At 41.8% G+C, this 20,865-nt stretch overlaps 2 protein-coding genes across 2 annotated transcripts; both read left to right on the forward strand.

The window, feature by feature from the left end:
* The first annotated feature begins 1,149 nt into the window (after window positions 1–1,149).
* On the forward strand, window positions 1,150–9,169 carry LOC9270703 (kinesin-like protein KIN-12B). The gene is made up of 16 exons (XM_015768173.3): window positions 1,150–1,542; window positions 1,626–1,778; window positions 2,146–2,229; window positions 2,323–2,445; window positions 2,523–2,582; window positions 2,669–2,722; window positions 2,872–2,967; window positions 3,366–3,461; window positions 4,382–4,527; window positions 5,472–5,624; window positions 5,706–5,835; window positions 5,900–6,475; window positions 6,567–6,665; window positions 6,738–6,890; window positions 6,997–7,761; window positions 8,587–9,169. Exons 1-16 carry the CDS (start codon window positions 1,186–1,188, stop codon window positions 8,884–8,886), a joined length of 3,345 nt encoding a protein of 1,114 aa, XP_015623659.1. The 5' UTR covers window positions 1,150–1,185; the 3' UTR covers window positions 8,887–9,169.
* Window positions 9,170–11,465: 2,296 nt separating this feature from the next.
* Window positions 11,466–16,025, forward strand: LOC4329384 (RING-type E3 ubiquitin transferase PUB73). The gene is made up of 3 exons (NM_001416613.1): window positions 11,466–13,098; window positions 13,663–13,719; window positions 14,563–16,025. The coding sequence occupies exons 1-3, from the start codon at window positions 12,538–12,540 to the stop codon at window positions 15,703–15,705; spliced, it is 1,761 nt and encodes a 586-aa protein (NP_001403542.1). The 5' UTR covers window positions 11,466–12,537; the 3' UTR covers window positions 15,706–16,025.
* Window positions 16,026–20,865: the final 4,840 nt, after the last annotated feature.

The raw sequence follows: 20,865 nt of genomic DNA on the forward strand, positions 1-20,865 counted from the left end.
ACGCACTGTTAGCTGTGAGCTTACGGTAAACAAGAGATGAATCGAACCTAATCTCAGTTTATAACACGATCTTAAGTATCCTAAGGAAGATATATGGCCTGTTTATATTAGTGTTAAAATCAACCTTTCCAAAATGGTCGTCAATGTTTGGTAGGATATGCTAAATGTATTGCCGCCAAGATTCTCTAGGGATTACCAATCTCAATCTTCACATCTATATCTTTATCAATTATACTAAAAATTTTATATGATTCAAAATTACACCAATCTGAACAGGCTCATACATACTTTGGTATGTCAGGGCTTGTTTGGTTCAATACCCTATCAAAATATTGGTAGTGCCAAAACCTAGGCAAGTTTTGGTACTACCAATTTTTTTGGTAGGGTAGAGTTATATTTGGTTTGAGACCAATTTAGAACCAAGCATTGAGTAGAATATAGAAAATATCAAATTGGGCATTGGCAATGCCAATGATTTGGCTTCAAACCAAAATCACCAGATACACTGTTCAAACTACCAAAGTATTGGTAGGGCACGTTTTTGGCACTAATCCAAAACAGCCCTCATTCTCCCCGTGTTGGAAACTAACTTTATGGAGAAACGCAATGTTTCTAAAAGCACGATCAACAGAGGGAGCAAACAACACCATCAAATTCCAGCACGACCGAGCAAGTGTTGATTCCAAATATATTTTTGGAATTGTTTGGCACAAATCCATTTAAACTGAGAGTAAAGTTGAGTGGAGCTCAGCCAAACAGTTTCAGCTCCACATAAACTAGGAGCGGAGCTGGGTGAAGCGTTATCACAAAATGAACTAGAGATATGGAGCTGGGTTTTGGCTGCTCCACAACTTCACTCCAGACCCAACTCCTAGAGCCAAATTTTGGAGTTGGAGTTCTACCAAACATGACTTTTTTTTAAAAAAAACCCTCAAATATAAAAATACTCGAGTCTACTCTACCTCCATCCAGTTTTTAATTTAAACCAGCGCTACTACTGCTCCAGCCACTTCATTCAACCCCGTCTTGTCTTCTTCTCCCTTTGTGCTGAGGTGGACGCGAAGCCGCCGCACCCACACTCACCCCCCACAACGGCACGCTCCCGAGAAGAATTCAAATTCCCCCCTCACCTCTCCTCCCCTCCTCCTCATCCTCCTCCATTCTCGAAGCCAAACCCATACAGCGATGAGGTCCCTCTTCTCGTCCAAGCTCTCCCGCGCGCCGGCCTCCCCGCCGCCGCCGCCGCCGCACGCCGCCGCGGGCGGCGGCGGAGACGCCCACACGCCCTCGTCGCACGGCCACCGCCACCGCCGCTTCCCCAAGGAGAACGTCGACCCGTCCCCCTCCCCGGGCCCGTACGACCACCACTCCGCCTACCGCTCCCCGTCGGGCAAGCAGCAGCAGCAGCAGCCCCTCGCCGCCAAGAACCGCAGCCTCCCGCCGCGGCCCCCGCTCAAGCGCAAGCTCCTCGACGTCTCCGCCGCCTCCCCCGCGCCCGAGGGCGCGCCCAGCGGCGGCGGCGGCGGCGATTCTGGCGTCCAGGTAGGCTAGGGTTTCGGATTGGGTGGAGCCGAGAGGGACCTTGGCTGGATCTGGTTTTGATGGTTGTGGTTTTGCCGTGGCAGGTTGTGGTGAGGGTGCGTCCGCCGAGCCGCGCGGAGGAGGAGGATGAGGGGGCCGGGAAGGAGGTGTGCGTACGGAAGACCGGCCCTGGCTCCGTCGAGATACATGGGCAGGGGTTCACCTTCGATTCGGTCGCTGATGAGGCCTCCACGCAGGTAGGAGGAGGGTATACGATTTTAGTTCCAATTTTAGTGTGTTCAGATTTACACGTTTGCAGTTGTGTGCTTCCAGCATTTGTGCTAATTTGATTGCTTATGAGGAGTACTGGGTTATGTTTACTGTATGTATGTGGTGGATAGTTCGATTTCATTGTATTTTGTATAAGGGATAGTATTAGTGGATGCAGGCATTCTATATGATTTTTTTTACTCCCATCTTGTCCTTTTACTCGTATTTCTGCATAAAGTCTTGTAAGGCGCGGTACATGTGGCACATTTACCTGGATTTCACTGTTACCAGTAATTGTAGTAGAATTTGCATGTGGCATATCTACCTGGGTTTGATCGTGGGTTGCATGTGTAGGAGGATATCTTCCAGCTTGTAGGTCGACCACTAGTGGAAAATTGTTTGGATGGCTTCAACAGTTCAATTTTCGCTTATGGACAGGTAAATGTGGCTTCAGCCACCTTTCATTTTTCTGCTCTACTGTGGTTTCTGTAAAGCAAATTGACTAATACAATCAAATTTCTACTTTGTAAGACTGGTAGTGGGAAGACTTACACGATGTGGGGGCCACTGTCTGCCTTGTCCGACGATACGGTCAGCAAAGAGAGGGGGCTGACTCCTCGTGTTTTTGAACTACTGTTTTCACGCATCAAAGAGGTACGTCATGATTTGCTATATAGCTCCCTTTTTTCCTGATTGCAAATTAAAGGTCCATATGTACTGTTAATTTGCAGGAGCAAGCTAAACACTCCAATAAACAACTAGTATACCATTGCTGCTGCTCTTTCCTTGAGGCAAGTGCTATTTAAGCCTCTAAAATCACAATAATTATGATTCTCTCTTGTGATAGAAATTCAGAATTACTTTTTAAGATATGCAGATCTACAATGAACAAATTACTGATTTGTTGGACCCCGTGCAAAGAAACCTTCAGGTGAAATGGAGTTTCAGAATTTAATTAAAATACTTCCTAGGCTGCTTCTGTTCTGATACGTCTCGTACATTTTCAGATTAGAGAAGATGTTGGTACTTCTTCTGTTTATGTAGGCTGCTTCTGTTCTGATACGTCTCGTACATTTTCAGATTAGAGAAGATGTTGGTACTTCTTCTGTTTATGTTGAGTCATTGACAAAGGAATCCGTGTTCACGATAAATGATGTTACACAGTTGCTAGAAAAGGTAAAACTGTTTGTCTTATCATCTAAAACCTTATCACCAGTGCTTGTTTTGCTCTTCCATGTAGTTGTAATGATAAATGCTTACTCCAATTTTTAACAAAAGTTGTATTTACTGCTCAGAAGTGCTTTATTGATGTAGATGTTCTAACCATATAATAATAATATGCTACTTCATAGCTTATGTCGTTTTAAGATTATTTGTTCCACTAGTAGCTAAGAAAAATTGATCCTAAGATAATTTTAGATAAGAAAAAAGATAAGAAATGATGCATATTTTCTGTTTTTGCATGTTTTGATAATTTTCCATGCAAGTGTCTTTAATAATGGTTCTGCCCTATGGCCTGGCAATGTGCATCTCTTTCATGGATAATTTCATTTTATTTATTAATGATGGTGCAGGGTTTGGCAAACCGAAGAACTGAGGCTACTACTGCAAATGCAGAAAGCTCACGATCACACTGTGTTTTTACTTGTTTCATTAAGTCAGAATCCAAGGTATTACCTTATTCATACTCGAGTGAAACTCTAAATTTTATCCCTCATCCCTGCCCTTCAACCAACCTTTTGAGCACATGATTGCATCTTTTTATTACATTAGAAAGCAAAGTGTATTTTATAGGAGCATTGTTGGTTTTTAACAATAGGTTGCTTTCTTTTTCTGAACTGACATTTTCTCTTTGGAGTAGCTCTTATTACCCTTGCCTCAATCTTTTCCTTTTCCCTACAGAACGCAAACTTTAACTGAATTGTAGGATAGCTACTTGTAGTTGTAATTTTTTGGACGCATTACCATTAGGGTATTTCCTTGATGCCTGATAGTGCAAAGTTGCATTGATGGCTCTTTGAGGACATCCTTAGAGAGTCTTAAGTAATCTGTTACATCTTCATGTGTTTTGCTGGCATGCTGAGCATATATTCACACTTAGCTTTCTCGCATATGGTGGGCATTCCCTGGGAAAAAATGGTGGCATTACCTTTTGATTCATCTTTTGCTCATGTATTTGCATGTTATGCTGTCTCTGTAAATTCAACGAGCTATTCCCTCCATCCCAAATTATAGGTCACCCCCTTTTTAAGGAAAATCATACTTGGTAACTTTTGACTAATAATCATACTAACCATATCTATGCTAAATATTATGCATGTTATATCACTAGATTCATATTTTAAAGTACTTTCATGTGATGCTAATTTCATATTCACTAGAAACATAACATGTAATGAATTAATGATCAAAGTATGTCATTGCAGACCGTGTAAAAAAAAATATAGGGCTCATAATTTGGGATGGAGGGATTATCATGTATATATGAAGTACCTGTAAATTACTCTGATGCTAATTTCAATTCATATGCTTCCAATAACTTATTGTTCAGCATGATCTTATAGTTCTTCAACTTTGTTACTATTGACAGAATATGGAGGACGGATCAAACTTTACAAGAACAAGTAGGATCAACTTGGTTGATCTTGCTGGATCAGAACGGCAGAAATTAACAAACGCAGCTGGTGATCGCTTAAAAGAAGCAGGGAACATAAACCGTTCACTTTCACAATTGGGGTATGATTTGTTCAATGAATGAAGAATGTGTTGAAAGCCTAATTACTATTGCCCTTTCTGTTGCATCTGAAGGATTTATGGTTGGTTTGTACAAGTATTCCCTGTTGCCATCATAAATTTAGCATAGCTTCTTTACGTTGCACCATTAGTTTCAGTGTACCTAATAAAGTATCAGTCATCATAGAATTGGCCAGATGTGAGTCTCTAAATGTATATGAAGCATTGTTGTGCCCTTTATATTTGAAATTCATATTTGAACAGTATTTCATAAAACAAATGGAGAGTATTACATGAATTTGAAACTACTGTCATTTTCATTTTTTAATATGATTTTGAGAATGTTTTCATACATCCTGGTATACAATGCATTTGGAAACAAATATGTATTGAAGACAGGAAAAATTACTAAACTTGAGACAAATACCCAGGGATTTCTTTATGGCCTTTTCATACTGATTTGACATGGACTAGATGTGGGCTCCTTAACTGATCCTTTATGTCTTGCATTATACTGCTATATGATTGCAAAATTTCCTAGATACAGTTACATTATGTTCCTTCCCCCCCCCCCCCCCCACACAAAAAAAAAGTTCTTTAGAACTAACAAACCATAGACATTCAGTCATTTGCATTTTAAAATTAATTACGCTGGTCAGAATTCAGAAATATTTGAAGCTTAGGATAGGATTTCATTAAACTTTTGAAAATTTGACCATTCGTTTTATATTATATAACTTTATAAATTCTAATAAGTTCATAATATTATGATAGTATTTTTCAAGGCAAATCTGCATACACCAATTTTTATTATAAAATAAGCAGTTGAAAAGTCATTGATGATCAAATTTCAAAAGGTTGACCAAATCTTGTCCTAATCATAAAAAAAATATGGTCGGAGGGAAGTAAAGATTCACTAATTATTTTTCTACTTATTGTTGCTGCAGAAACCTGATTAATATACTGGCGGAGGTATCCCAGTCTGGAAAACAAAGGCATCATATTCCTTATCGAGATTCGAAATTAACCTTTCTTTTGCAAGAATCACTTGGTGGTAATGCTAAGCTCGCAATGATTTGTGCGGTTTCACCATCACAGAAGTACTGTTTGAGACTGACATGCTATTTTCTTTTGCCATTCTTGCTTCTTCATGTGCTTATAATTTGTTTTTTCTTCTGCAGCTGTAAGAGTGAAACACTAAGCACTCTAAGATTTGCTCACCGTGCAAAAGATATAAAAAACAATGCTGTTGTCAATGAACAAAGAGAGGATGATGTCAATGTTCTCCGTGAGCAAATCAGGCAGCTGAAGGTATTATTTTAATTTCTTTTTGGTAATCATGATTTTCAATTAATTGGCTCTATCGTTATTGCAGGAGGAGCTTCAACACGTGAGATCAAATGGGAGCTTGCCAGGAAGCAATGGCAGCCCTTCCACTGGGTGGAATTCTCAAAATAGCTTTCTTTTGAAAATGAGCTTGAGTCGTCCAACTGCATTCCCCACCATCAAAGATGATAGTGATGAGGAGATGGAGATTGATGACAATGATGTTGAAAAGCCTTGTAATTTAGAAAACAAGTCTTCATTTCCTCACGGGGATGTTGAAACAAGTAGATGCAAGTCAAACTTGGCAGCAAGCATTCAGAAGGGCCTTCAAGTCATTGAAAGCCATCGGAATAGTGTTACTTGGAGGAGATCATCATTAGGTCTTAACACTAGACTTATGGACGCTCATCTTTCAGTTCCAGTTTGCAAAGTTGATGTGGCTATTCAAACCGACCCCGAAGAATCTGAACCAAGACAAAACACTATGGCTCTAATTCCTAGCAATCAGCCTGAAGCAACTACAGATGGAAACAGAGAAATCTCTGATTGCATAAATCTACAGTTAGTAACAGTTGATGGATCAATACCCTCTAATGATCTAAAGCAACAGGAACAAGTCTTTAAAGTAGGTTACTAACTTACTATGCAGATGTGTGCACCATTTATCTGCAATATCAGCATGACAACTTATGCAAGGGTTTGTTTTATTCCTATAGGCTGTGGAGAAGGTCCTTGCTGGAGCCATCAGACGAGAGATGTTACGTGATGAACAGTGTGCAAAGCAAGCTGCTGAAATTCAACAGCTAAAACGTTTGGTTGGTGCCTTGCCCATGCTATCAGATTTTAGGATCTTTTATTCGTCGATCTGAAGTGTTTTCCTTTTGCAGGTGCAACAATATAAGCATGAACGTGAATGCAATGCTGCAATTGCACAAATACGAGAAGAAAAAATTGCAAGGCTTGAAACACTTGTGGATGGGATTTTACCAACTGAAGAACTTATGCATGCAGAGAATCTCTCTCTCCAAGACGAAAACAAGGTCTTCTGCTTTTCCATTTATTTTCTATGTTGCCAAATATCTACTTGGTTCTTTTGAACTGAGCAAAGCTATATTCTTAAACATGTCTCTGTATCAACAAAAACAGATTCTCCATCAGAAGTATGAGAACCATCCTGAAGTTTTGAGTGCTAAAATCGAGCTTGAAAGAATCCAAGAAGAATTGGAGAGGTACAGAAACTTCAAGGATGAGAAGGAAGTTTTACTGGAGGAAATCCAACACCTGAAAAATCAGTTGCATTACATGCTGTCATCATCAATGGCATTGTGTAGGCCTCCAGTTGAACTTGTCCAGGCAATTAGTACTGTCTCAGATCGTCCAACCATTTCGGCTTTGGAAGAAGCTGGTGATGACGGCCACAGCATTGTCGATGCTGCTGAGAGTAGATGGATTACTCTTACAGAAGAGCTTAGAGTTGAGCTTGAGAAGAGTAAATCTCTATCTGAACGTTTGCAGCTTGAAGTGGAATCAGAAAAGCAATGCTCAGAGGAATTAAAGGGGGCATTGGAAATGGCAATGCAGGGGCATGCTAGAATTTTAGAACAGTATTGTGAATTACAGGAAAAACATGCATCCTTGCTCTCAATGTGTCGCACCATCAATGATGGGATTGAAGATGTGAAAAAGGAAGCTGCAAAAGCTGGTGTGCGAGGGGCTGAATCTAAGTTCATTAATGCTCTTGCTAGGCAAGTATCAATTTTAAGAGCTGAGCGAGAGAAGGAGCGTCGGTTTTGGATGGATGAAAATAAAGGCCTTCAGCAACAGCTAAGTGATACTGCTGAAGCTGTGCAAGCTGCTGGTGAGCTTCTTGTACGGTTAAATGATGCTGAGGAAGCTGCATCACTTGCGCAGGTAACATTTTCTGCTTTGCATACATAGATATGCTTGGAACCTTGGTACGTAGTTATCGCATACTCCCTCTGTATTCGTAAAGGAAGTCGTTTTGGACAGCGACACGGTCTCCAAAACACAACTTTAACTTCTTGTTTCTATAAAAATATTTATTGAAAAGTGATATATGTATACTTTTATGAAAATATTTTTCAAGACAAATCTATTCATATAATTTTTAAATTTTCAAACTCAACAACTTGAGAGTTATTTATGATTTATATTCCCAAGATTTGACTTAAACATTGTCGTAAACGACTTCCTTTACGAGTACGGAGGGAGTACTGTACATTAAGTTTGATTCTATAATTTATAAAGCTATTTATCACATGCTAAATTCCTCGAGTAAGTGATCCTGAGTGTAAGCATCTTTTTTATATGCTCTGCTTTAGACTCCAGTACAAAGCCAATCTGATGATGTTTGCATCGATACTCCCAGTTAAAACCGAACACCTAATTCTTCCCTTGTTCTGTTTTTTTATGGTTCCATGCCTTCACTTCTGCGTCCAAATGAAATTCTGTTCAAATCAACTCTTGTGAGCCAATTGCACCCTTGTCTCAGGCTAATATCCATTGATGCATCTTAATTTCCCATTCGGAAATAATGTACTACCAATTATTTTGCCTTTCATGATTTGCATTGTTTTTTTATCTGGTTCTCGTTACTTATCTTAAACCTGTGCAGTATCAACTAAAATTTAAGTAACCTGAAAAATTAGAACAATGATAATTGAGTTGATGTCACTATTTCATCAAAACTAAGAACAATATTTTCCTTTGCTGCAGAAGCGGGCTGAGTTAGCAGAGCAGGAGATGAACAAGGCCTTTGCAGAAATCGACAACTTGAAAAGGGATCATGACCAAGAAGTTCTTGTGCTAAACCAGCGGCTCGCTGAATCCAAACTGCCCAGCAATGTTGTACAGTCACCTGAGCCTAGTGAGACCGGCCCCGCTAGATACGACACAGGTGGGAGCTTCGGCGATGAGCAATGGCGAGAGGAGTTCAAGCCCTTCCAGTCGGTCGAGGTCTCCAAAAGCAGTGATCCCAGCTCATGGTTTTATGGGTACGACAAATGCAACATTTGATGAGGCATTCTGGAGCCATTTATATTGATTTATTTTTGGATTCTTTCACCTAGAAAGGTATAATATGTTGTACACCTTGCCATTGAGGAAAAGAATTTTCCCAACGTTGGCTTTGCCATGGCCCATATACCAAACCGCAGCATCCCTCGCTGCCTAGTGCCTGCCTGCCCCTATCAGCAGGACTTTCACAGGTTGTATGTTGTGTCGCAAACTGAAAACTGTAAGGTGTATGTTTAGATGGATTGATGATGCATGTAAAAATGGCGGACTTATTTTTTGGGCAGTTGGAGAGTTGATGAGTCGAAACTTACAGTTAAAATTTATCAGAATTATCTTTTTTTTCTTACAGTTAAAATATAATGAATTTGAAGATAAAATTTACATACAAGTGTAATTAGAAATTTATGTATAATTTTTTTTTCTAAAATTTTCGGTTATATTTGCTAATTGATATGCAAAACATATATTAAAAGCTTATGTGAATAGGATATGTTTATGTTATTACAAGTTTGTTTAGTATCATCTAAGTCGGCTCTATCTCCATGCATCGATACTGTTTTGCCGTTGTCGCCTCTGTTGTGCACTCAAAACTTTTTTCTCGTTTGCCAGCTTGGCAAGTTTTTGTTGCAGTAATGTAAGAGCGAGTACAATAGCGAATTAATAATCTAATCTAATTATTATATAGTAGGATTTTAGCATATTAGCAGAGAAATACTCCCTCCGTTCCAAAAAAGCCAACCTAGGAAGGGATGCGAATATAAACAAAGGGATGTCCAGATTCATTATACTAGGTAGGTTGACTTTTTTTTTGACGGAGGGAGTAAACTGTATAGAGAAAAGCCCGTGACTAATTAGACGCGCTTATGCAAATCTGCACATACGTGGGCTCTCTACATGTCACGGCGCACAATAGAAAAATAGAACATGCAGCAATGCCCAACTCCTTGGAACAAGGGACTGTTACGATTAAAAGTTTAAAACATTGAAACCTTGAATTGGTGAAAGCAAGTTAATAGTCTGTTGTTGTATGTATGGTAGTTTAGCTATCTCTTAGATGTCGTTGGTTGCACGTTTATTGAAGGAATAAGTTCACCTGTCATTCCTCAACTTTACACCGAGTTTGTTTGACATCCCTTATCCATAATATCATAAATCTTCACCCCATAAATTATACAAAACTGTGCAATTTAGGTCCCATAGCAGCATAGATGCCTGGTTTTGCCGACGTGGCATCATAGAGAAAACAAAAGGTATGTGGGGCCCATGTGTAAGTGAGACAAAATAATGTGGGCCCCACATCTCTTCTTTCTTTTCTTTATTCTCTTCTCTCCTTCTCTTCTTGGGGGCTCGACCTCTCATCCTCCTTGCCGGCGGCAGATGGGGAAGAGGTGACCGGCAAGCCTGGGCGAGCTCCGCCATCTCAAGAGGCTTTGTCGTCACCACTGCCGCTACCGCACCTAACGATGACGATGACGACGCACACGCGCCAGGGCGGCGCCCATGTTCGCCGCCGCTGCACCCGACGACGACGACATGTGCGTGTGCTCCACCGCCTGACCAAGCACCCCGCCTTTCTCACCGCCAGCGACTGGTATCATCTCGCCACCAACGATGTTTTGTTGTTGACCATCATCCATGCGCCACTGTTGGAGCCAGCCCCATTGACGCCGCCGGACGCCATGCCTCTTCCCGAAGACTGCACTGCCAAAGTTGCCGCCGATTGCCACAGCTGGCTTTGCGGCAACAACAACTTCATCATCGCTGCCGCCCGCCAGATCTACTCTCCTCCTCTTCCTCCACCTCCTCCTCCGCCGCCGTTGACTCTCACCGAATTGATTAGTCGCTCGCGTGAATGGGTGGATATGGATATTGTTAGTGTTTGATGGGGAGGTGGGGGTGGTAGGTGGGTGAGGTGTGGCAAGATCACTGGCATGATGCCTCCCTAGGTGAGCGGTGGGATCCATACGGCGGCGGCGAGGACGAGGAGAGGCCGAGAGGGGATCCATCTGCACTGGCACGACGCCTTCCTAGGCCAGTGACGGGATCCATGCGGCGGCGGCTGAGGAGTAGGAGCGGCCGATAGGGGACCCGCCCGCGCTGGCACGACGCCTTCCCTAGGCCGCGGCGGGATCCATGCGGCGGTGAGGAGGAGGAGAGGTCGTCGTCGTTGGGGGTGGCGGCGGCGGAGCCTCTCGAGGTGGCGGAGCTCGGGCGGGCTTGGCGGCCACCTCCCCCCCATCTACTGCTAGCGAGGAGGACGAGAGGCCGAGCGCCCGAGAAGAGAAGTAAGGAGAGAGGAGAATAAAGAAAAGAAAAAAGAGATGTGGGGCCCACATTATTCTCTCACTTACACATGGGCCCTACATACTTTTTGTTTCGCTCTATGCTGCCACGTTTATGGGACTAAACTGCACAGTTTTATATAGTTTATGGGTGAAGATTTTTGGTACAGAGGATAAGGGATGTCAAAGAGGGATGGCAGGTGAACTTATTCCTTTATTTAACATTCTCTAAGTGCAGTTAGCGGGAAATTCCGGCCAGATTTATTGGGCTTATATGGCCTAGAGGGCTAGATGTCTCTAGAATCTAGATCGGCGGCCGGGCTCCCACCACTCCACACTCCACAGGAATGCTACCACCACTCGTGTCTGCGCTTTCGCCACGGTCTCCGTCGCGTGGGCGCGAGGAGGATGCAAACGGAGGAGGCAGCCGGCGAGGTGGTGGGAGGCGTTGTCTCCGGCGGTGGCGCTTGGCGAGTGAGGCTGGTGCGGGCGCTCGGTGCCTCGGTGCTGACCGCGAAGAGAGGGGGCTTGCGGGCAAGGCATGCAGCTCAGGTGCTCGACGAAATGCCGCACGAGGGGAAGGCGCTGTTCCAGCTGCGGCCTTCGGGGATGAGCGCGCGGCAGGGTCAACCGCCGTGAACGTACAGTGGGATCTGGGCCAGGATGCTCGGTTTGACCGGGTTGCCGCGATGGCGTGGCGGAGGCAGAGCACTGTTGCCATGGACATGATGGCTCCCAATTGGGCACCTTCTGCTTTCATGTGTCACTGGGGCAGATGTCTTGACACGATGACAACCGGGCAGTGGAGATTGAAGAGATCTAGATGTGTGATCGATGTCGCCTATGCGGGGTTGCGCTCAGGCTCAGCTACACGGCTCATACTTGCTGACATACGAATTGATCTTGATCAGAGTGGTTGTTCTAGTAGCAATATCTGATGGCAGCAAGATCAATTTCCCAGATAGCAAGAACCATCGATCCATTCTATGCGTCTTCCTGTCAAGACCTCAGATCAGTGTTCATCAGTTGATGATCAAGTGACACCATGATGCAGAGTTACATGTTTCACTCAAGGCAAACCAGAAATCTCGTCAGAAGCTTCACGTCCTACATCTGCACAGGGGCAGCAAAACCAGAAATCTCCTGGTCATCAAGTCCTCAACTCAAGGCTTATAAATAGAAAGGCCCCAGGCTTCTTTGTATCCAAACACCTCTTCACATTTTTCCCTCCAAGAAACCGACCCGCTCCACTCCACCCCGCAACGCAAGAAACCAAGAACTCCTCGACCGCCGGCTCGAGGCCACGGCCACCCACCCACCGCCGCCGGGAAGCAGCGATTCTTCCTCGGGAAGGAGGACACCGCCGGCCATGGATCCGGAGGCGGAGGAAGCGCAGCTTCGCCTCGAGATGGAGTTGGCAAAGAAGGCCAAGGCGGACATGTCTGGGTTGCAACGCTCCAGCAGCCTCGGCTTGGACCACGCCGGCTTGTATCCGCTGCCATTGCCGCCAGGGTGGCGGTCCGCCCCAACCTCGCCCCTGAGGACACCATCGAGCCCGCCCCCGCTCCAGTTCCCGCCGGCGTGGGCGGCTGATGTTGCCGGCACGTCGGGCTCGGCGGCGCCCGAGGACGATGGCCCAGCAAGAAATGCCGGCGCTGATGAAGCCACGGCTGGGTCTGCGCCCAAGAACGAGGACCCAGCAAGAGCTGCGGGCGCCGATGATGGCCCCACGAGGTCTGACTACGCCGCGATGATGCGGATGGCATTGGCCAAGTTCCAAGACGACGATGCTGCTGCCGACGACGAGGAGGCGGCGTCCGCGGTGATGGAGCAGGCGATGACCGGCCTCATGGACCTCACCTACCGCAAAGCGAAGCCTCCAGAGCTGCCTTACGAGTTCGCCACAAGATGGCCTATTCCTATTGCTCATGTAAGTGCCTGCTCCTTGGTCTCTTGACTCTGAATTCTTGGCATTTCTTGTCGAGGCTTCCAGCTCTGTTCATGTTCTTGTCATCTTTGCCTCTTTGCAAACCCGCCTCCTTGTTCTGTTTCTTGTTTGTTTTTGCTGCTGGTGGGTAGTAGGAATTTCTTTGTTCCTGTTTGTTTTAGGACGAGGAATTTCCTAAGGAGATCAATTGCATTTCTTTCTGCATCTATTTTGTTTGTTGTTGTGCAAGAACTGCCTGCTGTTTGATTCTTTCCCTGCATCGTGATCAGTGATCACCAATGGGAAACATCTTGTGCTATTTATGATCAATGAAGAATTCCCTTTCCTTTAGTTGGGCATTATTAATTAGCATCTGGTTGAATTTCCTTACACGCGCTCGAATTCGATCATTTGTGCAAGTCCCATGGCATCTTGCCTGACAGTTGCATTCAGTCAAATCGATTGACCCATCTCTGCTTCTTCATACGTATGATAGTTGCATCGAATCAAAAGTTTGATCCATTTCTTACCCACCTACACTAATCCTACAATTATGTGTGTTCACAGGATGGTACGCTTCAAGCGGAAGTAATGCGTGATCCTGTTATCTTGCCTTCTGGATATGTAAGTGACAAGATTGCCCCTTTGCTAGGATTTTATCCAATTTTGTTTTAGATAATGGAGGTTTTTATCCAGTTGGAATTCTGTATAATTATCTGCTGGGTGTTTTCAGTTTTGTTTGTTGTAGCTAATGTTCTGCCAAAAAGCTAAGATTGTCAGAAACCAGGCAAATTATCTATCACCAATTGACAAAACATTGATTCGTTGTACTTATACACTTGTTACACTGGATGGTAGTAATTAGTGTCCTTGTTTAAATATTGTTATTTACAATGCACTTCTAGTTTTTAGGCTTCACTTGCCGAACACTAAAATGCAAATCCTCTTGGATTAGATTTACTCTTGAGTTTGCATCATCTTAAATCTTAGATTCCTATTTTTTAATCTTTCAAATCAAATGCTAACCTTCTCTTGGTTCTGTTAAAATTAACACCCGCTTCCTGCTTTCTGTAGTAGTTTGAATTGTCAAATGCTGCTTAGGTTTGATACTTTATTCATGCACGTTATGATGGTTCATAAGTTCATCTTATGATATAATGACTAGAATGTATAGTGATCCTGAAGGATAGAACACGGGACAAAATAATAATTTTACCCTAGTTTCTTTCATTTCCATTCATGCATAGTCTTTTGCCCCTTTTTCTATAATATCCTGTACCATAACTTATGAACATTTTGGCGATTTAGCATTCTATTGCTTGATATATTGATTAGTAAAACTTTTTTTTTTTGCCACAATAAGTTACTGTGTGCTGTTTTTCTGAAGTTAGCTATGGTGGTTATGTTCTGCAAATCCACCATGATTTGGATTATCCCAGTAACCATATTTTGCTTGTTTGGTTGCAGTCTGTTGATCAAACATACCAAAACAACCAAAAACGGCAGAATCCATGGACAAATACCAGCACATTTACTGATCACTCCTTGCCCTACTCTCTCTCTGTTCCAAACCACCTTCTCCGTGACATGATTTCTGCATGGTGCCTCGATCACTCGGACCTTTCCCCATCTACCACTTCTGATACACCTTCCACTCCCTTGGAACCTTCAGAGGAGGAACAAATTCAACGCATCCTAAAACTATTCTCAGGGAATTCTGCATCGCAACGAGAGGCTTTGAAACTGATCCAGCTACTCACTAAAACCACCAAAGGGGTGCAACCTTGCCTTGCCAAGTATGCGGACATTATCCCAGTGCTGATAAATCTTAGGAGGAAATATAAATCGAGTTGGACACAAGATCTTGAGGAAGAGAGGCTCACAATAATCCTCAATCTGACCATGCACAGGCAAAACAGGGAGATCCTAGCTGGACAGAATGAATTAGCAGGTGCTATAAAAAAAATTGTTAAGAAGGCTGGCAATCGTGGTAAGCGAACATCATCCTTGGCGAAGGTAGCTTCTATAGTTGCTGTCCTGTCAGAGTTTGACATGTTCAGGAAAAGAATGCTGGATGCTGGTGGAATGAAAATGCTTCGAGGTATGCTCAAGATAAAGGATACTGAAGTGATAACGGAGGCTGCCACTGCGATCCTTGCACTCTACGCAGATGGTGAAGGCGAGCAACCAGCCAGATTTCATGAGGTGCCTCAGATGCTGCTGGAATGCCACATGTTCACTGATGGGATCCTGCTTCTTCTTGACCGTCTGCCAAAATCCCCACGTGTTTTCAGAAAAATCTGTGATCAGGCTTTGCAATTGGTGAATATCGTCATGGCTGAAGATGCAAGTGGGCCGGTGACACGTAAGGGCATCCTCTCAGCAATTTCCTTGATCTACGAGATTGTTGAAAGGGATGTGGGTAAGATGAATGCGGTGAAGAACATGGAGGATTTCATCGAGCGGTTGCGTCAGCTATCATCAGATAGATTGCCGATGCAGAAAATGCTCCAGGTGGAGAGAATAATCAGGACTCTGTCAGATGCGTTTCCAGCTCCTACGGTGCGAGGGCGATGCCAAGAACCCAGTGGAAGCCGTCTTCTAGCTTGAATCTTATACTGTTCTTCTGTACAGATCTCAAAAGGCTCGAGATTTTACTTCTGCTCGCTTAACTTTCTGGAGAAGTTTGAATTTGTTGACTGTGCAGCAATGTGATGGATCACACGAACAATTCAAAGCATAGACAGAATAACTTTGTTTCACTTCCTGGTGAGAGATTGTAACAAATGATTGGTGTTAGTAACTGACCGAATTGAATATTATTGTGATTCTGTGTAGTACTCCTGTATGAAGAGAAAAATCTTGTATCAACTGGTGACCATTCGTTTCTTTTCTCGAGTGTTACAATTGGTATATAATCCCTTGTTAATAATTTTGTTTGGAGCAATATTTCTTATATATAGAACATCTTCTATGAGCATCAAACTTGGGAGTCAAATGCAACAGCATAGGACTCGGACAAGAAGGTAAATTATTTATTTTTTTTAGGGGCTGTCTATATATCATGTGACAGAAAATCCCACCTCCTATCATTCGAATTTTGGACCATTGGATGTGCTTTAAGATTCGTGCAGCCCCTTAACCCTAACTCCTCCTCCTCCCCCCGGTTTCTAGATCATGCCGCCACCCTCCTCCCGTCCCACGCGCGATCCGCTGCCGCCACCACCGCCACCGCCCCACCGCGCCGCCGCCCGCCTCGCTGGCTGGCCGGAAAAGGTCAACGGCGCCGGTGAGGCCCCCCCGGCGAGCCCCTCCCCCTCCCCCTTCCCCCTCCCCTTCCCCCCTCACTTTCTCCTCATGGCGCAACGACGAGGTGCCCCCGCCCCGCCGTCTTCCCCGTCTCCGGCAGCTCCCCGCCGCCGGATCCGCCACCACCGGCCGCCGCCTCCTAATCCCACCCTTGATTTGCCCTCGCCGCCGACGCCGGCCCACCGCCCTCCTCCATCCCCACGGCTTCGGCGCCGCCGCCGCCTCGCTGCCCGCTGGAGTCCACCGCCCACCGTCGGTCCTCCGCTGCCCACGGTCATCCCTCTAAGCTCCGAGGAAACCCCCCTCTTCCCCCTCCCCCAACCCTCCTCCTACCCTCACCCCAACCTCAAACCCTAACCCGCCGGAGTTGGGGTGTCGCCGGCGCCGGAGAAGAAGAGGAGCCCGCCGGAGTTGGAGGAGAGAAGCCGATGCACGAATCTTGGCATAGATCCAATGGTCTAAAATCTGTAAGATTTCATCCCTAAATTTCATTCGAATGCCATATAGCAATCCCGGTAAACTATTTCTAGTTCCGTATAAATGTTTGTGTAGAAGAAGATCTAACGAAAGTCAAGCCAGGGCAGAGCAGAAGAGGATCGGTCGTCCGGGCGGAACCAAAACATCGGACAAACTTGCAAGATGCTGATTCCAGAAATGCTTATAATTAGCCGTCTGATGAAAGTTTAACCACATCATCAGCGTTAGTTGTGCGGCATGACGTCATGGACCATGACCATACAGTCTGAAGAAGCAGTCGGCCACTCATTTAAATCCCAAAATTCAAATGATTTTGTCTATTCAACTATTCATCCGATCTATAATCTAATTACACGGTTGGATTTATTACGATTATATCTTTATAATAAGATCTCACTTGATAATATTTTGATGGGTTTTTAGTTTGTTGCAGTCTTAAATGTTGCACGTAGTGTTAATTAGATGTTGCAATAAATATTTCGTGGTGTTCACTATGTAATTTGTAAATGTTGCACATGTTGGCGTTTTGAATGTTTCAGCAATATTTTTTATTTTTCAACAACTACAACTTGATGATTGATGCATGCTATAACATAGAACTTAATGTTTCGTCTAATTGTTATCATGGTTGCAGACAATATCTTTTAAATGTTGCATTCTATAAAATATTTATTAAATGAGTTGAAACATTTTTTTTTGCATGCGATGAAACAATTTTATATAAATAATGAAACAATTCTTTTAAATGTTGCATCTCTATAAAATATTTATTAAGTGAGTTGAAACATTTTTTTTCATGCGATGAAACAATTTTATATAAATAGTGAAACAATGGTTGACTATATATATAATTTCATCAATGTGATATATTATTCTAACGATTTAATTAAGACAAATATAATATTCTAATTTGATCGTGCATCATATATGTATTTTTAAAAGAAAATATTGTGTAAAGATATGTAATGAATAAGTACGTATATATAAGAAAATGGGGAGAGAAAAAAAAATAGCAATGATGGTCAAACAACACTGCATGTGAGCAAGAGGCATGCTAGTTGCTATGTGGCAGTGGCTACTTGCCAGCTAGCAGCGCATGCAACACAACAGCAGGGCGTTTTTTTGACAAATTGGTCCTTGCAGAAAACTTATTTCGAAACTAGTCCCTACCAAAAACTATATCCAGAAATAGGCCGTCGGATCAGCGCCAAAGCGGTTGGTGCTGAGGTTGTTCTTATCTGCGCCAACGGGACTGGCGCTGACATCGCGCCAGCGTGGCGGGCGAGGCGCGATGTGGCAGGGCCTCAGCGCCAATGCACTTGGCGCTGACACCTTGCACACCCTAAATAGACCGATGTGCGGCAATGAATTAACGGTGTCGCTCGTGGTGCAACGGTAAGTTTCTTTCTTGCTATATCTGAGGACTAGGGTTCGAATCCCAGGTCAGCCATTTTTGTTTTTTTTTAAAATCATCAATCTACGTGCGTATATATTAATGATGATCTCCATTTTCGTTTTTGTCTTCAAATCTTCAATGTACTTTTTTTTGTTTAAATTAATTTTTATTAAAAAGAAATATCACATTTAGTACAAATTTAAAAAGTAGAAGAATGGATTAAAAAAAGTTTAGAGACAACTTTTAAAAGAAATATCACTTTTTTATAAAAAAGAAATTAGAAGAATGGATTTAAAAAAACTTGAGTTTTTTTTTAAAAAATAAACAACAAGTTGAGAACTAAGGGTAAGTTTTATTCTAAAATGTCACGTGTTTTTTTAAAATTAAAACAACACTTGAGCTTGTAAAAGAAATATCACTTTTTTAAAAAATATTTAAAAGGAATAACACATTTAGTACATATTTAAAAATAAAAGAATGGACTTAAAAATACCTGAGCTTTGAAAAAGTTAAAACCGCAAGTTGAGAACTAAGTAAAAAAAAAGTTTAGTAAAAACATAAAGGAGAGGGTTCGAACCCTGGTCACTGTAACGCCACCTTTCAAATACCTACCACTGAGCTAAGCCAAACCTAATTGTTGCTTTTGCTTTTGCTTTTATTTAGCCAGTATAAAGGCCAGCGCCGCTGTAGAACATATATTCTGATATATATATATATATATATATATATATATATATATATATATATATATATATATATATATATATATATATATATATATATATATATATATATATATATATATATATATATATATATATATATTTAAAAAACAGAGAGCATCATTAATCATTTATATGTACTAATGTACGCACGTAGATTGAAGATTTGAAGAAAAAAAAAAGAACGAACAAGGCTGCCGTGATAGGGAGTCGAACCATGGTGCTAGGGTACACAAGCAAATGGTCATACCATTGCACCACAAGTGCATTGCTTATTAATGGCCGCGCATCCTTTTAATTAGCCTGTACAAGGGGTCAGCGCCAAATACATTGGCGCTGAGGCCCTGCCACGTCGCGTCTCGCCCGCCACGCTGGCGCGATGTCAGCGCCAGTCCCATTGGCGCTGATATGAACAACCTCTAGATATAGTTTTTGGTATGGACTAGTTTCGAAATAAGTTTTCTATAAGGACCAATTTGTCAAAAAAACGGCAACAGCAGGGGTAGAGGGGCATGCGGAGCATCGTCTGATATTTCGCAAATTTTCGGACGTCCGACGTATATATAAGACATGTTGATGCCGAATCGCTCTGATTAGCCCAATTGCACCAGTGTGGGCTGTGAACTATTATTGTAACGGTTTAAACATCTTATATGTTTATATATTGTAAACTAGCAAGGTGTCCCGCGTAAATTGCGCGGATAGTATCATTATATTTTCTCTCATATAATAGCATATACGTTTTGTCATTATATTATTAAAATATATTACAATGACAACATAATTTTAAATTTTGCAATAACTTTACGAAACTACTGATGTGTAATATTTATATTGTATTTTATATACGTGTTAGTTATTAATTATTTTTAATATCAAATTTTAGTTATTTGTAAATCATATATATTCCTTTATGGACTTTAGACTTGTCTTTTAATATTTTTTTTTAATTTTGAATTTTTATTATTTCTAATTGTATTTCTACGTGGACTCTAAACTCATCTTTCAATATTCTTTAATTTTTAATTTTAATTTCAGTTACTTCTAAATTGTATTCCTATCTTAACTTTAAACTCTTCTTCCCATGTTTTTTTTAATTTCGAATTTTAGTTATTTGTAAATTATATTTTTATACGGACTCTAAACACTACTTTTCATTTTATTATGTTTATTCTGAATTTTAGTTAGTTTTAAATTCCTATATGGACTCTATACTCTACTTCTAATATTTCTTATTTTTTAATTCCGAATTTCTATTTTTTTTCTTAATTGTATTTCTATATGGACTCTATACTCTACTTCTAATATTCCTTATTTTTAATATCGAATTTCCATTATTTCCTAATTGTATTTCTATATGAACTCTATATTCTACTTCTAATATTCCTTATTTTTAATTCCGAATTTCAGTTATTTCCTAATTGTATTTCTATATGGACTCTAGTCTGCTCTTCTAATATTCTTTATTTTTTAATTCCGAATTTCAGCTATTTATAAATCTTTTTCTTTTCTCCAATTAATGTGAGAATTTTAGGTCATGAGAGCGAACGTGGAGGCTCCTTTTTATTCCGAATTTTAGTTAGTTTTAAATTCTTATATGGACCCTATACTCTACTTCTAATATTCCTTATTTTTTAATTCTGAATTTCAGCTATTTCTAAATTGTATTTCTGTATGGACTCTGCTTTTTTTCTTTTTCTCCGATTAATGTGAGAATTTCTCGGTCATAAGAGCGAACGTGGAGGCTCTTTTTATTCCGAACTTTAGTTAGTTTTAAATTCCTATATGGACTCTATACTCTACTTCTAATATTCCTTATTTTTTAATTCCGAATTTCTATTTTTTTTCTTAATTGTATTTCTGCAT

The sequence above is a fragment of the Oryza sativa genome, chromosome 2 (genome assembly GCF_034140825.1).
Source record: "Oryza sativa Japonica Group chromosome 2, ASM3414082v1".
Taxonomy (NCBI): Eukaryota; Viridiplantae; Streptophyta; class Magnoliopsida; order Poales; family Poaceae; genus Oryza; species Oryza sativa.

Coding starts and splice junctions, on each gene's coding strand:
- LOC9270703 (XM_015768173.3), top strand. CDS start 1,186: ATGAGGTCCCTCTTCTCGTCCAAGCTCTCCCGCGCGCCGGCCTCCCCG. Junction 6,666..6,737: donor TTCAACAGCTAAAACGTTTG/GTTGGTGCCTTG, acceptor TTCCTTTTGCAG/GTGCAACAATATAAGCATGA. Junction 6,891..6,996: donor CTCTCCAAGACGAAAACAAG/GTCTTCTGCTTT, acceptor CAACAAAAACAG/ATTCTCCATCAGAAGTATGA.
- LOC4329384 (NM_001416613.1), top strand. CDS start 12,538: ATGGATCCGGAGGCGGAGGAAGCGCAGCTTCGCCTCGAGATGGAGTTG. Junction 13,099..13,662: donor GGCCTATTCCTATTGCTCAT/GTAAGTGCCTGC, acceptor GTGTGTTCACAG/GATGGTACGCTTCAAGCGGA. Junction 13,720..14,562: donor TTATCTTGCCTTCTGGATAT/GTAAGTGACAAG, acceptor GTTTGGTTGCAG/TCTGTTGATCAAACATACCA.